Source organism: Pelodiscus sinensis, chromosome 19 (genome assembly GCF_052426305.1).
Source record: "Pelodiscus sinensis isolate ZL-2025 chromosome 19, ASM5242630v1, whole genome shotgun sequence".
Lineage (NCBI taxonomy): Eukaryota > Metazoa > Chordata > Testudines > Trionychidae > Pelodiscus > Pelodiscus sinensis.
In genome coordinates, this window is record NC_143070.1 from 1,187,304 (window position 1) to 1,208,281 (window position 20,978).

At 67.6% G+C, this 20,978-nt stretch overlaps 1 protein-coding gene across 1 annotated transcript; it reads right to left on the reverse strand.

Annotated features, from left to right (window-relative positions):
• Positions 1-587: 587 nt before the first annotated feature.
• Positions 588-8,203, reverse strand: LOC142823569 (uncharacterized; the record flags this gene model as incomplete). Its single annotated transcript, XM_089771453.1, has 7 exons — positions 588-2,373; positions 3,022-3,113; positions 3,815-4,008; positions 4,621-4,687; positions 5,376-6,398; positions 7,103-7,190; positions 8,110-8,203. Coding segments are annotated over 7 exons (2,526 nt in total), but the record flags the coding sequence as incomplete, so codon positions are not given.
• Positions 8,204-20,978: the final 12,775 nt, after the last annotated feature.

A 20,978-nucleotide genomic window follows, 5' to 3' on the forward strand; every position in this document is an offset into this window, starting at 1 on the left:
CCAGCGGGTCCAGCCCCCGGCCCACGGCAGGACCAGCCCAACTCAACCATCCCAGCCAGGCCGGGCCTGAAACCCCTCTGGGGATGGAGACTCCGCCCCCTCCCTCGGGAACCCGGCCCAGCGCTTCCCCCCCGCCTCGGGAAATCGTGGGGGGCTGCCACGCGAGGCCCCTCAATGCCGGAGAGGTGCAGGAACCTGTGTGTGTTTGGTAGGACGCGGCTGATCTCACAGGGGCCCCCCTGCTCAGGGTCCCGGCGACGGAGGGGCTCCCCCTCCCCCGAGGGGGCAGCTGTCCATGCTTCCGACGTCAGCGCAACTCCACCATCACCCCCCCCCCCAGTGCAGCACCTCGGTGCCTGGCTCCAAGACACGAACCCCCCAGCCCTGCCCCTCCGCCCTCCCGCTCTTGCTGCCCCCCGGCAGGGATCAGAGACCCCCCAGTCCTGCCCCCCCCGGCAGGGATCAGAGACCCCCCCAGATCCCCCCAGTCCTGCCCCCCCTGGCAGGGATCAGAGACCCCCCCCAGTCCTGCCCCCCCCCCCGGCAGGGATCTCACACACACACACACCAGAGCCCCACGCCAGCCGCAGGCTGCTCTCCGTGTTTATTGGCCCGGCCAGTGCTCCGGGGAGGGGAAGAGGGGAATTCGGTGGCACGGTGGCAGGAGGGGCCCGGCTGGAGCCCCAACACCCTCCGCCACTCCCCGATGGAGCAGGCACGGAGCCTGCAGCCCCGCCCGTGGGCAAGGGGGCACCGGCCGTGGGAGAGGTGGGGAAAAGGGCGCGAATGGGGCCCCCTCTCCCGGCGCCTGGCCAAGCCCCGGGACACAACCCCGCAGGGCACAGCGCCCGCCGGCAGGACACAGGATGTGGCACCAGGAGAACGGGGGGGGGAGGTTTGTTCTCTCCCCACAGCGAGGAGGAGCCGTCTGGGGGTGGCAGAGCCGGGGGAAGGAGAAGAGGAGGGGGAGGAGGCAGGAGAGCATGCCCCCAACTGGCTGGTCCTAGCGAGGTGGCAAGAGGCTCTCCTGCCCCACGGGGTGTCTCTGGGCGCCGGGGGGACCAGCCGGCCTAGCACGGTGCCGACGGGCTCTCCTGCCCCACGGGGTGTCTCCGGGCGCCGGGGGGACCAGCCGGCCTAGCACGGTGCCGACGGGCTCTCCTGCCCCACGGGGTGTCTCCGGGCGCCGAGGGGACCAGCCAGCCTAGCACGGTGCCGACGGGCTCTCCTGCCCCACGGGGTGTCTCCGGGCGCCGAGGGGACCAGCCGGCCTAGCACGGTGCCGACGGGCTCTCCTGCCCCACGGGGTGTCTCCGGGCGCCGAGGGGACCAGCCGGCCTAGCACGGTGCCGACGGGCTCTCCTGCCCCACGGGGTGTCTCCGGGCGCCGAGGGGACCAGCCAGCCTAGCACGGTGCCGACGGGCTCTCCTGCCCCACGAGGTGTCTCTGGCGGGCAGACAGGCCGGCGCCCGGCTCTCCGCTCTCCCGGCACTCGGGGCAGGGGCGGGCGCGCTGGCCGAAGGCTGTCCGGGCCGGGGGGCGGGGGCGCTGGCCGGCGTGCCGCAGCCGGTGGGCGAGCAGGCCGGAGCCCTGCCGGCCGGCGTGGGTGCGCCGGTGCCGGTGGAGGGTGGAGCTCTGGGCGAAGGCCCGGCCGCAGTCGGCGCAGGCGAAGGGCCGCTCGGCCGTGTGCACCCGCCGGTGGCTGACCAGGGTGGACTTGACGCCGAAGCGGCGGCCGCAGTCGGGGCAGGCGAAGGGGCGCTCGCCCGTGTGGACGCGCCGGTGCCGGTGCAGGTGGGAGCTGTGGCCGAAGCGGCGGCCGCAGTCGGGGCAGGGGTAGGGACGCTCGCCCGTGTGCACCCGCCGGTGCGTGGCCAGGTGGGCGCTGCGACGGAAGCGTTTGCCGCACTCGGGGCAGCGGAAGGGGGTCTCGGGCGTGTGGGTGCGCTGGTGCCGCAGCAGGTTGGAGCTCTGGGCGAAGCGGCGGCCGCACTCGGCGCAGGCGAAGGGCTCCTCGCCCGTGTGGACGCGCCGGTGGGTGGTCAGGTCCGAGCGCTGGGCGAAGCCCTTGCCGCACTCCGGGCAGGGGTAGGGGCGCTCGCCCGTGTGCACCGCCTGGTGCCGCAGCAGGTGGGCGCTCTGCCCGAAGCCCTTGCCGCACACCGGGCAGGTGAAGAGTCGGTCGCCCGGGGGGGTTCTGGGGGGGGCCCCGGGCCCCGGGATGTCCGCCCTGCTCGGCGGGGGCTCGCCCGGTTCCTCCTCTGCCGCGTCCTCCCGCGGGGGGCGCTGGGACTGGGCCAGGAGCCTCCCCTCCGGTTCGGCTGCCTCCGGGCCTTCCTGCTCCGGATTCTCCTCCATCGCCGGCCCCTCGCCTGCAGGGGGAATCCGGACACTGGTTGGTCGCCGCTCCGAAAAGCAATCCCCCCTTGACCGGGAGCCCCTCAGCTGAGGTGCCGGGCTGGGGAGAGGGCCCCCAGCTGCCCCGCTGCCTTCCTGAGCCTGCAGGCGGGCAGCTGGGCCGGGCAGCGTTTCACCCGCGGCACCGGGGAACCTGGCAGGACTCGGGGCCGTTTCTGGGCTGCTGCGCGAAACGGGGCAGGTTCGCGTCCATTTCGCTGGGCTCCCCAGCTTGGGAGCTATTCCGCAGGGCGACGGACGGATGGACGGACACGCGCCAGGCCCTAGGGACGATGCTGCCGGGGGTGGGTGGGGTAGGACTGAGGGACGTGGCCCCCAGCTGCTTCCACTGGCCCAGCCGTTCCGAAAGACTCTGTCTGAGCGGCACAGCAGGTCAGACCCATTATCCCCGGTGGGGAAACTGAGGCAGGGGGAGGGGAAAAGCCGCCTGGGGTCACCCAGCAGGCCAGGGACATTCCAGCTCTCCTGCCAGGGCCGGTGCTGTATCCACTAGGCCACGCTGCCTCCCAGGGCCTCTGCTGCCAACTTAGTAACGGCGCCGTCGAGGCAAGCAGCCCAGGCGGGAGAAAGCTGGTCCCCAGCGAGGGGGAGCGATTCCTCACCTGGGCGGGCGCCTCGCGGGGTCTCCCCGGGACACGCGGCTCCGCCCCTGGCCCCATGCGGGAGAGTGTGGCCGGTCCGGGGCTCGGGAATCCTGCGCGGGCGGGGGAGGGGAACAGGGGGGTCAGGGCCTGCGAGGCGGCAGGACAGTCGGCCCCGATCTGCTCCGGGGGCCTGGCCTGGGACAGCGGGGCCCCAGGCTGGGTGGGCTTCCGGGGTAACCTGGGGGGTCAGCAGGGCCCCTTCTCCCTGGGGACAGGAAGGGAGAAGGGGGTCCCAGGCTGGGTGGGCCTGTGGGGCTGAGCCGGGGGTCCCAGGCTGGGTGGGCCTGTGGGGCTGAGCCGGGGGTCCCAGGCTGGGTGGGCCTGTGGGGCTGAGCCGGGGGTCCCAGGCTGGGCGGGCCTGTGGGGCTGAGCCGGGGGTCCCAGGCTGGGTGGGCCTGTGGGGCTGAGCCGGGGGTCCCAGGCTGGGCGGGCCTGTGGGGCTGAGCCGGGAGCCAGGGGAGCCCCAGGCTGGGTGGACCCATGGGGTGACGAGGGGGGCACCAGGATACCATGGGGGCTTCCCCAGCCCCTGGGGTCGCACTGTCCCTGCTGCAGACCCACAGGGCGGAGTGGGGCGGGGGGGGGGTCTGGAAGAGGCCCCCCCGGAATGCTCAGATATCCCCCCCCCGCCGCCTCCAGCAGGGGGGGCAGAAACACCCCGGGGAGCTTGGGGGCGGCTCCTGACCCATGGCTGGATGGGGGGGGTCTGCCCCCCCCCCGCGTATCCCGCCTGTGCCTGCCCCCCCCGCACCTGCCGGCCCCGGCGCTGCGGCTCCCGGCGGCGCTGCCCGCTCCCCGGCTCCCCCCGCAGCCGCCCGGGCCGGGCGCGGCGCTGACCCAGGAAGGCAACCCCGGTATGGGGCGGGGGGAGCCCCGATCCCGCCCCCGGGCCCGCCCCCGATCCGCCTCCTCCCGCCCGGCCCGGACCCCGCCCCCCGGCCCCGGATCCGCCTCCCCCCGCCCGGCCCGGACCCCGCCCCCCGGCCCCGGATCCGCCTCCCCCCGCCCGGCCCGGACCCCGCCCCCCCGGCCCCGGATCCGCCTCCCCCCGCCCGGCCCGGACCCCGCCCCCCCCCGGCCCCGGATCCGCCTCCCCGCCCGGCCCGGACCCCGCCCCCCGGCCCCGGATCCGCCTCCTCCCGCCCGGCCCGGACCCCGCCCCCCGGCCCCGGATCCGCCTCCCCCCGCCCGGCCCGGACCCCGCCCCCCGGCCCCGGATCCGCCTCCCCGCCCCCGGGGCGGACCCAGCAGGTTTCCACGGGGCGGCCCGTAACCCCCCACAAAGCGTTTCCCGCTGCCCCCCCCCCCATTTCCGCCCCCCCAGGACTCAGCGTGGCTGGGAGGAAACTCGAATCCGCTTTATTCCTCCCGATCCGGAGCAGCCCCCCCCCCCCCGGATCCTGCATTTCAACCTCCCCCCCCCCCACACACACACACCCCTTCCAGCGAACCACGTGTCCCTTTCGCTCGCTGCAGCTCTGGGCAGGCAGCTCCCCCCCCCCCCGGGGGGGAAACAGCCCGCCCTCTGCCACTGCCCCGCGGGCCGGCCTTGGTCACCTTAGTTAGCCTGCCTCGCTCTCCTCCCGCGCCTGGGTGCCTGGACACAACTTGCCCGTTTTCTGGCCTAGGGAGACAGTCCCTCAAGATGCCAGCCCGCCCGCCTGGACGTGCCTGGACCGGGATCCCTCTAGCCGGGCAAGCAGGCAGAGTCCAGCCAGGGCCCCGGGGCCGGGGAATTCACACACACGAGTTCTTGCGTTACTCTCATGTACTGAGCAAGCGACACGACGCCAGCGCGTCAGGGGCCCGGGGAGACGCCCACGGAGCCGTCACCTCCCTTCCGCCCAGCACCCCGGCCCTCTGGCCCCCCCAGGCTACGGGGGATTCACCCCAGCACACATCCCCCCCACGCTGACCCTGACTGGCAGAGCGCCCACAGCCGGCAGCACGCGTTTGTACTGGTGGTGCACAGCCACACGCGCCTCGGTGGACAGAACAAAATTTATTCCACACAAAAAAATCTGGAGAGGGAACATTGCCTGAGATCAGAAGAAATGTCTGTCGGGCCCCACTTCGTGGCAGGCTGGCATCCCCTGGCACCCAGCAGGGGCTGGTCCGGACTTCCCCTTCACTTCCCGCTGGCTGCTGGAGGCACCTGGCACGGTGAAGGGGATCCCGGGGGGTGGCAGGAATGCAGCGGTTCAGGGAGCACCGTGGGGCACCAGGATTCCCCAGGCGCTGGGCACATGGGTGCCGCCAGGTGCCAGCCCCCCCCATGCGGTCTCCAGGGGCCCGGCTGCAGGGAGGTTCACTCCCCCGTGTGCACCCGCCGGTGGCGGAGGAGGTGGGCGCTGCGGGTGAAGCCCCTCCCACAGTCGGGGCAGGGGAAGGGCTTGCGGCCGGCATGGGCTGCCCGGTGCCGGGCCAGGTTGGCCGGCTGGCTGAAGCGCTCCCCACACTCGGGGCAGGGGAAGGGCTTGCGGCCGGCATGGGCTGCCCGGTGCCGGGCCAGGTTGGCCAGCTGGCTGAAGCGCTCCCCACACTCGGGGCAGGAGAAGGGCTTGCGGCCGGCATGGGCTGCCCGGTGCCGGGCCAGGTTGGCCGGCTGGCTGAAGCGCTCCCCGCACTCGGGGCAGGGGAAGGGCTTGCGGCCGGCATGGGCTGCCCGGTGCCGGGCCAGGTTGGCCGGCTGGCTGAAGCGCTCCCCGCACTCGGGGCAGGGGAAGGGCTTGCGGCCGGCATGGGCTGCCCGGTGCCGGGCCAGGTTGGCCGGCTGGCTGAAGCGCTCCCCGCACTCGGGGCAGGGGAAGGGCTTGCGGCCGGCGTGGGCTGCCCGGTGCCGGGCCAGGTTGGCCGGCTGGCTGAAGCGCTCCCCGCACTCAGGGCAGGGGAAGGGCCACTCCCCGGTGTGGACGCGCCGGTGCACGGCCAGGTGGGCGCTGGCCTGGAAGCCCATCCCGCAGGCCGGGCAGCGGAAGGGCCTCTCCTCCGTGTGCCGGGCCTGGTGGTGGATGAGGTTGGAGCTGTGGGCGAAGGCCTTGCCGCACTGGCCGCAGGCGTAGGGGCGCTCGCCGGTGTGCACCCGCCGGTGCTGGCTCAGGTCCCAGCCCAGGCTGAAGGCTTTCCCGCGCTCGGGGCAGCGGTGGGGCCTGTCCCCCCTGTGCACGGCCTGGTGGCGCAGGAGGTGGGTGCTCCGCCGGAAGCCCTGCCCGCACGCCTGGCACCGGAACGGCCTGGCCGCGGCACACTCGCCCCCGGGGGATCCTCCTGGGTCCGTTTCCTCCGGCACCACCTTCAGGGGGGCTCCTCCGCGCCCCCGCTCGCCGGCCCGACACCTGCGGGATTCCACACGGTAAAGCTGCCGGCTGCGGCCGGCCTGGCGGGGGCCTCTCTGTGCTTCTTGTTCTATCCCCAGAGGCCAAGGGGAACAATTCCCCCTGCTCCTTGTGACACCCTTTTAGATTCCTGAAAACTGCTCTCCCGTCCCCTCTCAGTCTGCTCCTTTCCAAACTGAACAAGCCCAGTTCCTTCAGCCTCCCTCCAGCTCCTGTTCTCCAGACCTGTTGTCATTCCTGCTGCTCTTCTCTGGCCCGTCTCCAATTTCTCCACATCTGTCCTGCCATGCGGGGCCCAGAACTGGACCCGACCCTCCAGCTGAGGCCTGAGCAGCGCGGAGCAGAGCGGGAGAACGACCCCTCGTGTCCTGCCCCCCACACGCCTGTTCATGCCGCCCAGAGTCATGTTGGCTTTTTGTGCAGCAGCGTCGCCCTGGGGGGTCCTATGTAGCTTGTGGTCGGCTCTGACCCCCAGGCCCCTTTCCGCTGACCCTGCCCCCCCCTTGTGTGCGTGACACGGATCGGTCCCCCCCAAGTGCCGCACTTTGCCTTGGGCCGTATTAAACTCCATCCCACCGACCTCCGCCCCTTTCTCCCGTGTGCCCACCCCGGTCTGGAGAACGACCCACCCCCAAAGCGCCTGCAGCCCCAGTGAAGTCGCAGCAGCCGCCTTGGAAAGCAGCCAGGCAAAGCCAGTTCCTCACCTGCGCAGGCCTCCCCCGGCTGCCCTCTCCCCTCGGCGCTGCGGGGATCCGAGGCCCCCGGCTGCTCCCGTCCCTCCATGCGGGAATCCTGCCGGCGCGAAGGGAACGGGCAGATCACCGGTTAACGGCACAGCGGGTCCAAAGAACAGGCCCCCCTTAACGTCGCCGCTCCCCCACCCTGTGGGGAGGGCTGGGGCTGGCTTGGGGCAGCCTGGCCGGGACCCCAGCCCGGCGCCCGACCCACAGGCCCCGCTGCCCTTCTCTGCAGGGGGTTCGGACACTGGGCAGGGTCCCAGCCCCGGCCTCAGGGCCCGTAGCAGTACCTGGCGGAGCAGCTTCCTGTTGCCCTCGCTGGGGCAGGGCTCAGGGGTATTACCACTGGGGACTCCCCCGCAGAGAGTTAATAATTGTGGGGGAGACACTGACATCCCCCAGAGACTGGGGAGCCCCTGGGGCTGCACAGACCCCTAGCAAAGGGCACGCCCTGTTCAAACAGCTCCTTGACCGGATGGAGCGAGGGTCCTGATCCCCCAAGGGGGAAACTGAGGCCGAGAGAGATTAAGTGACTTGCATGGGGAGGCTGTGCTGGAAACCCAAGGATTCTGCCTTCCCCTCCCCCCGCATTAACCACTAGCCCCCACTCCCCTCCCGGAGCTGGAGAGAGCCCAGGCCTCCTGGCTCGCTGCTGGCTTGCTCTAACCACTAGCCCCCACTCCCCTCCCAGAGCTGGGGAGAGCCCAGGAGTCCTGGCTAGCTGCTGGCTTGCTCTAACCACTAGCCCCCACTCCCCTCCCAGAGCTGGGGAGAGCCCAGGCCTCCTGGCTCGCTGCTGGCTTGCTCTAACCACTAGCCCCCACTCCACTCCTGGAGCTGGAGAGAGCCCAGGAGTCCTGGCTAGCTGCTGGCTTGCTCTAACCACTAGCTCCCGCTCCCCTCCCGGAAACGTCCGGGCCCCAGCCCCTCCATGCGGGTGCCCCCCCAAGGAGCCCTCCAGCCCCCCCACTCACTCTGCCGCTTTTCCCGAGGGGCCCCCCGCGCCCCAGCAGCCGTGCGAGGGAGGGGGCGGATCCCGCGCCGCGGGCCCGATCCGGGTCTGTCTGTCCGTCAGTCCGGCTGGGGCGGGGGAGGGGCCGCGTCCAGGCGCGGAGGCGGCGCTGAACCAGGAAGCCCGACCCCCGGGGCGGGGCGAGCTGCCCCCCCCAACTCCTCCGGACTGACCCTGGGGTGAGCTCCGGAGCGGGGAGGTGCTGCTGCTAGGGGCAGAGGGCGGGGTCAACGGGGGGGCAGGGGGTTCTGCCCTACCCCCACCCCCGGGACTGCCATGCTGGGGCCCCTCCTCTCTGGCGCTCCCCCGGCTGGGCCGGCGCAGGGCCCCCCAGTGCCTCAGTTTCCCCTCGCGTGCTTTCCCCCCTGCGGCAGGGACGGAGAATAGCGCCCCTGCGGGCTGGTTCCTGGAACCCGAAGCTGGAGCGTTTACACACAAGCGAGGCCGGTCTGGGGGCTAGAGGGTGACTGGGAGGTTGGGGGTCACTGGGGGGTGTGGATGGGCGCAGGGGGAGACTGGGGGTACATGGGTGGGCGCTGGGGAGGGTGACCTGGGGGGTGTGGATGGGCGCTCGGGTGCTGAACATCCGCCCTGTCCCCACCCCAGAGGCAGCCGCATCTCAGCACTGGGGGGAAGACACACAGCCCCGAGGGGGGCCCAGCGCTGGGAGCAAGGGGCCGATATAGCAGAATTGGGGTTCCTTTTGTACTGCCTGGGTCGGGGAGGAAGGACCCACAAACCCCGAGACGCCTCGTGGGGGGGGCGACCCGAGCGCCAGTCCTTGGCCTCCCCCTCCGTGAGCCATGGGGGCGGGCCAGTGAGCCTGCGTGGGGAGTGACCCCGAAAGGCTGGTCGGAGGTCAGTGGCGGGGGCAGGAAAACGAGCCCGGGGCTGGGTTCGTTCCGGCGAACAGGCCGACTGCCCCGGTCCGGGGGGGACAGAGCCACTCGCACGCAGTTGGTCTGGATGAAGATGCCTTTAATTAGCGAACGTACTAACGAGGTGCCGGCCCCCAGCGCCAGCCGAAGGGCACTGCTAGAACGGGAAGGGACCACCAAGTCCTGTCCCCCGCCCGCCCTGCCTCTGCTCCGTGGGCCCCTCGTCCCGCTGCCCTGCCGGTGCCAGCCGCGTTCAGAGCTGCCTGGGGCGCAGTTCCCGTGGGCTCTCCTGGCCCGGCTGCTGCCGGCTGGCGGGGGGCCGGGCACAGGCGGGGGAGCCGGGGGCCGGGCAGGGTGGGCGCTGTCATTGTGTTGTGTGTGGGGGGGGTACCGCGCGGTCATATCACACCCCTTGGGGGGCCGATGCAGCGGTACCTGTAAGGCATGTGAGTGTCGGGTGGAGTGAGGGGGCTCAGGGTGGAGGTGAAGATGGGGGAGCCTAAGAACATAAGAACGGCCGTGCTGGGCCAGACCAAAGGCCCATCTAGAGGCCAGCACCAGGTGCCCCAGAGAGGGTGGACTGAAGACAATGATCAAGTGATTTGTCTCCTGCCATCCCTCTCCAGCCTCTGACAAACAGAGGCCAAGGACACCATTTTATCCCCTGGCTAATAGCCTTTTATGGACCTAACCTCCATGAAATTATCTAGCTTCTCTTTAAACTCTATTATAGTCCTGGCCTTCACAGCCTCCTCTGGCAAGGAGTTCCACAAGTTGACTACGCGCTGTGTGAAGAAGAACTTTTGCTTATTAGTTTTAAACCTGCTCCCCATTCATTTCATTTGGGTGAAACGAAGCCTCACAGGAGCTTGGGGTGAGGAGGGGCTCAGGGCAGATGTGTGGGGGAGGGGCCAAGGGCGCCATCGTCGGGGGGGGGAGGCTGCAGCAGGGGAGGGGCAGGGGAGGAACGCCGCGGGCGCTGCCCTTTCCCCTCGCTCCCTACTCACAGGAAGCAGGGCGAGTAACCGGGATCCAGGTGTGCGGCTGCAGCCCCCACCCCACCCAAATGGCACTGGGGAGAGGGGGCTCTGGGCTGGGACAGTCGGGGGGGCAAGCCCCCAGCCAGCCCCTCTCAGCTGCCTGGTTGCCTGCTGCTGAGCAAGGAGCTGGGCTAGGAGCCCCTCGCGCCCCCCCAGCTGTGAAAGGGTGAATGGCCTGGAGGAAGTGGGTGTCTCCGTCCCTCCTCCTGCAGCCCGTGGCCCTTCCCAGGCTGCCCGTGGGCCGACCCGGGGCGGCTGGCGAAGGCAGGCAGGGCGCGGGAACGGGCCTCGCTGTCGGAGACATCCTGGAGACAGGCCTGGAGCCCCCAGGGGGGCAGGTCCCTTCCAGGGTCCCCCTCGTGGCTCTGGGCCAGCTGCTCTGTGGTGGGTGCTCTGAGAACTCGCCCCAGAGAAGTCCTGGCCTTAGCCGGGTGGTGCCACGCCCCGCTGCCCACGGACAGGGGTTGTTTCCATCCGAGGGTGCAGACGCCGAGGCCCACCCAGGCTCAGCACCCCCTGAGCCCAGCAATGTCCATCCAAGCCTGGGCCTAAGGAGTTCCCGTGGCTGGGAGCGAGGCGTAGGGGAGAGTTTGTGAAGCGGATTTGGGGCCGGGGCAGGGGCAGAGGCAGGGCCGTCCTTCCCAGAAATGGTGCCTACTCAGCCTGACAACTTGCCCCCACACCTGTAGCAGCCCGGACGCACTGGTGAGGGGCCCTGGCGGGTCGGCGGGGGAGGCGTTTCCTGCCCCTTCTTGTGGGGGAGGGGATCACGGTTCCCAGACGTGTTGGTTTTCAGGTGGCCCCGTGAGCAGCCTCTCCCCTCCTGCCACAAAGGCACCCGGCTGCCGGGCCGAGAGCCATGGGGCAGGGGCTGGCACATGGGGTGTGTCCCCCTCTAGGGGGCGCAGGCTGGGGGGATCGGCTCAGTGGGGGGGCGAATCCGACAGGGGCCCTCTCCCTGCTCGGGGATACTGGCGATCGGCTGAACGGCCCCGCGTGGCTGCCCTCGCCCCATCCACGCAGCTGCTGCACTGAGCGTGCCAGGCCTCAGCGTCCTGTTGTGGGAGGGCAGGAGCCGTGGGGCGCTGGAAGGTCCACGGCCCCTCCCAGCCTCCAACCCGCCAGGGCTGCTGGGCACCAGCCTGCACCTGCCACAGGCAGGCCGGCCCCAATCTGGCTCCTGCTGGGGCAGCCCGACCTGGCTGGATTGGGGGTCCCGGGCGGGAGCCAGGCCGAGCGGAGCCTCCAGTCAGGCTCCCCGGGGGGGGGGTCGCTCGGCAGGGCCTGCGGTGACCAGGTCTGGGTGGCCCTCCCCTGTGTGATGAGATGTGACAGGGCAGCTGGCGGGTGCGGCCGGCCCCCCGGCGTGGGGCGCCCCCGCGGGACGTAGCGCTCCTGGCTGCTTCTCTCTCGCCACCCCGTGGGGCCTGTGTCCCTGGGCAGGGAGCTGGGCACCCCCGTAGGGCCCCTGGGCAGCGATGTGGGGCTGGGCAGGAGACGGTTAACTGGGGGGATGTGAGCATGAGGGGCTCCCTCGGGGGGCAGCACAGGATGGTGGGGCGAGGGACATGCACCCAGAGGGCACCCTCTGCTGGGCACAGCCCCCGGCAGAGCGTGAAGGGCAGAGTCTGCGGTTGTGAGGCGAAGGGCTCCAGAGGAAAGCGGGTGTGTGTGTGTGCATTGTGTGTATTTGTGTGCGTTGTGTGTGTGCGCATTGTGTGTGTGTATTTGTGCGCGTTGTGTGTGTGTGCGTGTTTTGTGAGTGTGTGTGTGTGTGTGCACATTGTGTGTATTTGTGCACATTGTGTCTGCGTGTTTTGTGCGCGTTGTGTGTGTGTGTGTATTTGTGTGTTGTGTGTGTGTGTGTGTGCGCATTGTGTGTGTGTGTATTTGTGGGTTGTGTGTGTGTGTGTATTTGTGGGTTGTGTGTGTGTGTGCATTGTGTGTGTGTGTGTATTTGTGTGCACTGTGTGTGTGTGTGTGTGCACCTCTCCTAGGAAGACCACGGGCGGGCGAGTGTGCAGGTGGTGGTGAAGCAGCCGCCTTCGCCTTGCGATTTGCAGATGCGCGTTCTCCCACGCGGTCAGGAAGAGGGGAAGCCACGTGGGCCAGGTGGGTCAGTCGCAGGCTGCAGCAGGAGGGTTCGTGGCCTCCTGCCGGTGCCTTTCTTCAGGAGCTTGGCGGCAAAAGGGGAAGCGCCTTTGTTCGGCGGCTAGGGAGGGGCCGGCTGACTCGCAGGCTCTTCGGCCGGGGGCTGCAGCGCCCGGGTTTTCCAGCAGTGCGGGAATAGATAGAACTTAGCAAGGGCAACATTTATGGAGGGGTAGGGGGCAGGAGCCCCCCCCGCCCCCTGCCAAAACGGGGACCCTGGATTTCACACTTGAGGGCTGCTCAAAGCCCACGCCTGGCGCCAGAGGCGGGTGTTCTTGAAAAAGGGGTGAAAGGGATTAACCCAGAGCTGACCACAAAGGGATCTCCCCAAGGGGCGCGTGGGATTCAGTGGGGTAGACGCAACACAGAGCACGTGGGAAAATATCATCCCAGCTCTGGAGGAAACGGCCGGGGTCTAAGGTAGCTGTTCCCACTCGAGAAGAGACCCTGCGGCCCTGGGAATAGCGCCCTGGACACATCCCCACGGGCAGTGACAGCCTCAAAGCTCCTGTAACCCCCTTCTCCCTCCCCGGTTACTCGGGACAGGTCACACCCACAGCTGGGCCTGGGCGCCGGATGCCTCCACCTGGCTGGCCCTGTGCACACTTCCTGGTGTGCCTTGGGAGCCTCCCGGAATACAGCTATTCCCGCAATGCTCCACATCTACCCCCAGGACAACTACTCCAAATTCGAAACAATAGACACCCCATTGATTGCATTGGAATGAACACGCCTGCCCCTGCAACAAGCATCCAATTGCACTGCCTGGCTCCCGGGAAGGGCCGCAGCGCGCCTGCCGTCCAGGGAGCAAGGTGAGGCTGAGGGCGGGACGCTGGCGGGAAACCACTGTGGGAGGAACGAAGGAGGCTCCACGGAACCGCATCTTTACAGGAAGCAGCGTGAGGAGGTTCCCACGGGAACCCGTCTGGCCCAACGAAGGGCCACAAACTACGACCTGCACGGCCAAACGGGCCACAGAGCACGTTGCTAACGGCTCAAACGGTGGCGGCTTTTTCCACCTCCCCCCTTTGTCTCTCCTGGGAAGAGCCTTGTTCCCTGCCCAGGCTGGGACGGGGTGTCTGGGCCCATCCACATGCGGGTGAGTCAGTGGGAATCGCAGCCCAGCGCAGGGGGACCCCGGGCACAGAGCAGACAGCCCCCCACTACGTCACGTGGGGGAGTCAGTGGGAATCGCAGCCCAGCGCAGGGGGACCCCGGGCACAGAGCAGACAGCCCCCCACTACGTCACGTGGGGGAGTCAGTGGGAATCGCAGCCCAGCGCAGGGGGGCCCCGGGCACAGAGCAGACAGCCCCTCACTACGTCACGTGGGGGAGTCAGTGGGAATCGCAGCCCAGCGCAGGGGACCCCGGGCACAGAGCAGACAGCCCCCCACTACGTCACGAAGGAGAGTCAGTGGGAATCGCAGCCCAGCGCAGGGGGGCCCCGGGGACAGAGCAGACAGCCCCCCCACTACGTCACGTGGGGGAGTCAGTGGGAATCGCACAGCCCAGCGCAGGGGACCCCGGGCACAGAGCAGACAGCCCCCCACTACGTCACGTGGGGGAGTCAGTGGGAATCGCAGCCCAGCGCAGGGGACCCCAGGCACAGAGCAGACAGCCCCCCACTACGTCACGTGGGGGAGTCAGTGGGAATCGCACAGCCCAGCGCAGGGGGGCCCCGGGGACAGAGCAGACAGCCCCCCCACTACGTCACGTGGGGGAGTCAGTGGGAATCGCAGCCCAGCGCAGGGGGACCCCGGGGACAGAGCAGACAGCCCCCCACTACGTCACGTGGGGGAGTCAGTGGGAATCGCACAGCCCAGCGCAGGGGGACCCCGGGGACAGAGCAGACAGCCCCCCACTACGTCACGTGGGGGAGTCAGTGGGAATCGCACAGCCCAGCGCAGGGGACCCCGGGCACAGAGCAGACAGCCCCCCACTACGTCACGTGGGGGAGTCAGTGGGAATCGCAGCCCAGTGCAGGGGGACCCCGGGCACAGAGCAGACAGCCCCCCACTACGTCACGTGGGGGAGTCAGTGGGAATTGCACAGCCCAGCGCAGGGGGGCCCCGGGCACAGAGCAGACAGCCCCCCACTACGTCACGTGGGGGAGTCAGTGGGAATCACAGCCCAGCGCAGGGGGACCCCGGGGACAGAGCAGACAGCCCCCCACTACGTCACATGGGGGAGTCAGTGGGAATCGCAGCCCAGCGCAGGGGACCCCGGGCACAGAGCAGACAGCCCCCCACTACGTCACGTGGGGGAGTCAGTGGGAATCGCAGCCCAGCGCAGGGGGACCCCGGGCACAGAGCAGACAGCCCCCCACTACGTCACGTGGGGGAGTCAGTGGGAATCGCACAGCCCAGCGCAGGGGGACCCTGGGCACAGAGCAGACAGCCCCCCCACTACGTCACGTGGGGGAGTCAGTGGGAATCGCACAGCCCAGCGCAGGGGGACCCCGGGCACAGAGCAGACAGCCCCCCACTACGTCACGTGGGGGAGTCAGTGGGAATCGCACAGCCCAGCGCAGGGGGGCCCCAGGGCACAGAGCAGACAGCCCCCCCACTACGTCACGTGGGGGAGTCAGTGGGAATCGCAGCCCAGCGCAGGGGACCCCGGGCACAGAGCAGACAGCCCCCCACTACGTCACGTGGGGGAGTCAGTGGGAATCGCACAGCCCAGCGCAGGGGGACCCCGGGGACAGAGCAGACAGCCCCCCACTACGTCACGTGGGGGAGTCAGTGGGAATCGCACAGCTCAGCGCAGGGGGACCCCGGGCACAGAGCAGACAGCCCCCCACTACGTCACGTGGGGGAGTCAGTGGGAATCGCACAGCCCAGCGCAGGGGGACCCCGGGGACAGAGCAGACAGCCCCCCACTACGTCACGTGGGGGAGTCAGTGGGAATCGCACAGCCCAGCGCAGGGGGACCCCGGGGACAGAGCAGACAGCCCCCCACTACGTCACGTGGGGGAGTCAGTGGGAATCGCACAGCCCAGCGCAGGGGGACCCCGGGGACAGAGCAGACAGCCCCCCCTTACATCATGAACGGCTCCACCATTTGCCAAAACTGGATGCTTTTCCCTGCCCAAAGTTGCCTTGTACAGTAAACTTGCTCCCTGTTGTCAAAGTCCTCGGGGCGCGTCTCCACAGCTCCCTTAGTTCAAAACAAGGCAGGTTTGGCAACACAACATCCCAGTGTAGACCGGACCCGGATACCAGCTTTGGAGTCGTTTCTTTACTGCTTCTCCTGGCTCCCAAGCGAATTAGTAACCGCTGTCCCCTCCCAGGGCTGTACGGTACGGCCCCCGCCATCACCAGGGCAGGTGTCCCATGGCCTTCCACTTCCAAATGTGCCGACATCCAGCGGGGCTGCAGGCTGGACGTTGATTACAACGTTCCCATTAACACTGATTTGTTTGTAACCAATGTTTCCACATCGTCCCCCCCTTCTTAGTCATTGAACCTTGTGCTCTGCATGGTTTTCAAGTTCATTCTTTTCATTTCCACCCTTGTGTCCTGTGCGTCTTTGGCCTTTAACTCCATCCTTGCCACGGGATGAGACCGGCTTTCCTTGCCCTCTGCCTGTCAGACTCTGGTTTCTGGAAGTGTAGTCAAAGTGCGTTGTGACGGCGCGTTGGGGGTTCCCCGTCTCCTGCACCCCGAAATGGCACAAACAGACTGCACCAGCCAGTGGAATTGAGGGTGGTTTATTGCTCCTCCAGCACAGCGCAGCACAGATGTAGTCTGGTCACAGGAACTGGGCTAGGATGCCTCAGGCCCCCTTGAGATGGGGGAGACTGGGCCCCTAAACTCCAGCCCCTTCTCCTAGGCTCTCCTCCATGCCCTCCGACAGCCAGCAACCAACTCCCTCACTTCCAGCCCTGCCCCCCAGCCAAGGCAGCATTCCACCTTCCTTTGTTCCTCTCCATGGGGGGTGTCTGGCCACTGGTTTGCATAGTGACTCATCCTGTTTTGCTGGGTCGTGGTACCCACGGCAGCCAGTGGGGGATCCCCCAGAGCCAGCAGCATAGAAACCAGCCAGGTACCCCCACTACGTCACAGTTCTCCCCCCTCCGAGAGCGAACTGAGCAGGGTCACTCCGCTCGTGACCTAGGGAAGTTCGGGTCCTCTGCGTGGGAACCCGACCTGGGGACATGGGTGCTCCCCTTGACTCGGGCCGGCCGTGGCGAGGCCCCACATGAATTGGCTTCCCTCTGTCCACTCGCCGCCCCGCTCCAGGGCGACTGGCACAGGCCTGTCCTCGGGGGTCACACCCACCCTTCCACTGGCCTTGATCTCTGGCCAGGGTCTCTCGGGCTGGGGCCATGAGCCCAGCGAGCCTTCTCTGGACAGCCAGGGCGGCTTCCACCCCCGAAGCTCCATCCAGGGAGGACTTCCCCTCCCATAACTCTCTCAGCAAGCCCAGAGGGTCTATCTGGGGTAGAGACCCCCAAGCCGCTTTCCTCCTGTCTTGGGCCTTCCCGCCCCTCTGGCAGGAGTCACAGGACCGGCAGTACCGCTGCACGGCTGTAAAGATTCCCGGCCAATAGAAGTGCTGGAGCAGCTTCAGCCGGGTGCTCCGGATCCCCCGGTGGCCCCCAACGGGGACATCGTGGGCCAAATACAGCAGCTTGAGGCGATACTTTCGGGGGACGACCAGCTGCCGCTGGACCCCCCATGCCCTCGCCTTCCTGGGGGGGAGCCACTCACGGAACAGGAGCCCACGCTCCCGCAGGAATCTCTCCTGGCCACCTCTCCCCCGGGGCTGAGCTGCACGGAGGCCAGCCTGGTCCCTCAGCCTCTGCAAGGAGGGGTCTGCCTGCACCTCAGCCTGGAATTCAGCTGCTGAGGCAGGGATCGGGACCTGTCCCCCACCTCTGCCTAGGTCCGGAGTCCCAGCCTGGCTGGACCCCGTGTCCACTGGGATGGGACCCTGAGGACGCTGCCAGGAGTCCTTCCCTGGACCTACGTTGTCAGCCCCCCGCTGGCTCTGGCTCCAGGTAGTGACTAGAGCCCGCTGGGATTCATGGGGCCACTCCTCTAGGTCGTTCCCCATCAGCACCTCGGTGGGCAAGTGCGGGTGCACCCCCACTTCCTTGAGGCCTTCCTTGGCCCCCCATTTCAGATGCACCCGGGCTACAGGCACCTTAAACGGGGACCCATCTATGCCCTTCAGGGTCAGCTGCGCGTGGGGTAGTATCCGCTCCGGGGCCACTATGTCGGATCGGGCCAGAGTCACCTCTGCCCCCGTGTCCCAGAAGCCCGTCACCTTCCTACCATCCACCTCCAGGGGTATGAGGCACTCGCTCCGCAGGGGCCGTCCTGCCCCCACCCGGTACACGGAGAAATCCGCCTCCTGAGAATCAGACCTCCCAGGGGAGGTGCACTGAGCATCCTTCCCCTCTCTCTGAGCTGAGGTTTGCCTGCCAGCCCCTGCCTCTGGGGCAGCCTGCCCTTCCTCCCGCCCCAGCCAGTTAACCCTGGAAAGTCCCCGGTCCTGGGACCTGGTGCACTGAGCCCTCTTGTGGCCTTTTTGCCCACAGCGATGGCAAGTTAGGCTTTGGGCTGTCTCTGTCCAGGCCCTGGCTGGTTCTCTGGGGCGCAGACGACCTGTTCCTTGGTCTCGCCCCGTAGTTGACTCCCTCCGTCGCTCAGCCGAGATCCGATCTCTGCGCGGTTCCCTCTCTCTCCGGGACTCCCGTTCACACCCGGACCGGCTCTCCGTGAACTCATCCGCCAGTCTCCCGGCCTCCTGGGGGTTCTCTGGTCTCCGGTCCTTGAGCCACAGCCTCAGTTTGGGTGGGCACGCTTCATAGAACTGCTCCATCATGACCAGCTTGAGCAGCTCCTCTGCGGTCTGGGCTCCGACTCCAGACACCCACTTGCGGCAGTATTGCGCCATGCGGGAGGCCAGGTCCACATAGGTCTCCCGTGGCCCTTTCTGTACCCCCCGGAACTTCTTCCTGTACATCTCGGGGGTCAGCCCGAACTTGTGCAGCAGGGCCTCCTTGACTCGGTTGTAATCCCCTGGCTGTAGGTCCTCCAGCTGACTGAGCACTCCGGCCGCCTCCTGGTTCAGTGCGGGGATGAGCTCCTGCAGCCAGTCAGCTGGGGGAACCCGTTGCAGTCCACAGGCCCTCTCAAAGGCACTGAGGAACCCGTCTATGTCGCCCATGTCCTTCAATTGGGCCACCACGAGCCTCTCCAAGCATCTGGCAGTCCTGGGACCCTGGGGCCCATCCGCACTTGGCGCAGCCGGTGCCCCGCCGGTTCTCCGCTCTGCCATGGCCAGCTCATGCTGCCGCTGCCTCTCTCGATCTTGGCGCTCCTTCTCTCGATCTTGGCGCTCCCTCTCTCGGTCCTCTACTTCCAATTCCCTGATCCGCAGCTGGATCTCCAGGCGCCGCAGCTCCGCTGGTCTGGCCCCTGCCCTAGATGGGCTACGGCTTGCAGGCCTCCCGGGAGACGCTGTCTCATCTCTCCGGTGGGTTCCAGCGCTCCTCCCCCTCTCTGAGCCTGACACACTCTCAGGGGGGGTCTGGCTGCTTCCCCTGGGGACAAGATCCTGGCCCCGTGGCTGGTCATTCTCTTCCAGCTGGGTAATCAGCTGGGCCTTGGTTGCTTTCCGCACAGGCAAGCCCCTCTCTCTGCACAGCCCCACCAGCTCTGCCTTCAAGAGTCGGGCGTAGGCCATCTGCCCGCTGGGCCCCTCGGTGCAGACTCACCAGTCTAGTGCTGCAGCGCCCCACGATTCCCAGGAACCGCTTCGCTCTGTCTCCAGCACGCCTGGCTCCAGGGCTCTTGCTTCTACTGCGCCTTGTCGCTTGCCGCTGGAAGCTCCATCCACGGGGTGCAGTGCATCCCACTCCGACACCAGTGTGACGGCGCGTTGGGGGTTCCCCGTCTCCTGCACCCCGAAATGGCACAAACAGACTGTACCAGCCAGTGGAATTGAGGGTGGTTTATTGCTCCTCCAGCACAGCGCAGCACAGATGTAGTCTGGTCACAGGAACTGGGCTAGGATGCCTCAGGCCCCCTTGAGATGGGGGAGACTGGGCCCCTAAACTCCAGCCCCTTCTCCTAGGCTCTCCTCCATGCCCTCCGACAGCCAGCAACCAACTCCCTCACTTCCAGCCCTGCCCCCCAGCCAAGGCAGCATTCCACCTTCCTTTGTTCCTCTCCATGGGGGGTGTCTGGCCACTGGTTTGCATAGTGACTCATCCTGTTTTGCTGGGTCGTGGTACCCACGGCAGCCAGTGGGGGATCCCCCAGAGCCAGCAGCATAGAAACCAGCCAGGTACCCCCACTACGTCACATGCGTATTAACCCTTTGCTGCCTAATGCACTACTAACACAATCCACAACAACGCTAGCACTTACACAAACACCACAAGACAAATACACAAGCTTTGGCGCGACGGTAGAGCCAGGGTATTTTAGGTCCTTCTTCCGCTGGCACCAGCTTCTTCTAATTTTATGAAAGACACAAAGAACATTTTTCTACCCTCTTGTGTGTGGGGGGGGGGGTGACGGATTATTGTTTAAAAGACTCTTTTCATTTGCAAATCTCCTTGCTGCTGGCTGTAATGAATCCCATATGCTTACCGGTGTTCTGTTCTGTAGGCAGGCCAGGTTCTGCCCTTCAAGGGCTTAGGGCGAATTATCCCACCGTTGTCATCAAATTCAGGAGGTGGGGTCCCTCAGTTTCCCTCTGACACAGCGGGCCAGGTGAGTACGTTTCTCTGCTGTGTTGTTCTATGTTTATTCACCGACAATAGCCAAGAAGCATTGTGACTGTGATTGTGTGTTTTAGCATGAGGTGTTTCCAGTCACCGTTTCAGCACGCTTCACGATTGGTCTTTTACAAACATCATTAGTACCGAGCTACTCGTGAACTTTCAGTGTATCCCGTGTTAAACAGCAAGCGCATCAAATGGTTCCAGGCCCTCCTGAAACCTGGGCAGAGCGTGACGTGAACTGTCCGTCGGGTCTGGAGGAATGAAAAGGGCTGGGTGTCGTGCTCACAGGCAGACTCTCTATTGTATCTTTCCAGATTTCAGCGATGGTTACACCTGGAAAGGGAGACAGGCCTCTCGGGCATCTGCCCCGCCCCAGCGCTGGTTACACCTGGACAGGGAGACAGGCCCCTCGGGCATCTGCCCCGCCCCAGCGCTGGTTACACCTGGACAGGGAGACAGGCCCCTCGGGCGTCTGCCCCGCCCCAGCGCTGGTTACACCTGGACAGGGAGACAGGCCCCTCGGGCGTCTGCCCCGCCCCAGCGCTGGTTACACCTGGACAGGGAGACAGGCCCCTCGGGCATCTGCCCCGTCCCAGCGCTGGTTACACCTGGACAGGGAGACAGGCCTCTCGGGCATCTGCGCTGGTTACACCTGGACAGGGAGACAGGCCCCTCGGGCGTCTGCCCCGCCCCAGAGCTGGTTACACCTGGACAGGGAGACAGGCCCCTCGGGCATCTGCCCCGCCCCAGCGCTGGTTACACCTGGACAGGGAGACAGGCCCCTCGGGCATCTTCCCCGCCCCAGCGCTGGTTACACCTGGACAGGGAGACAGGCCTCTCGGGCGTCTGCCCCGCCCCAGCGCTGGTTACACCTGGACAGGGAGACAGGCCCCTCGGGCGTCTGCCCCGCCCCAGCGCTGGTTACACCTGGACAGGGAGACAGGCCCCTCGGGCGTCTGCCCCGCCCCAGCGCTGGTTACATCTGGACAGGGAGACAGGCCCCTCGGGCGTCTGCCCCGCC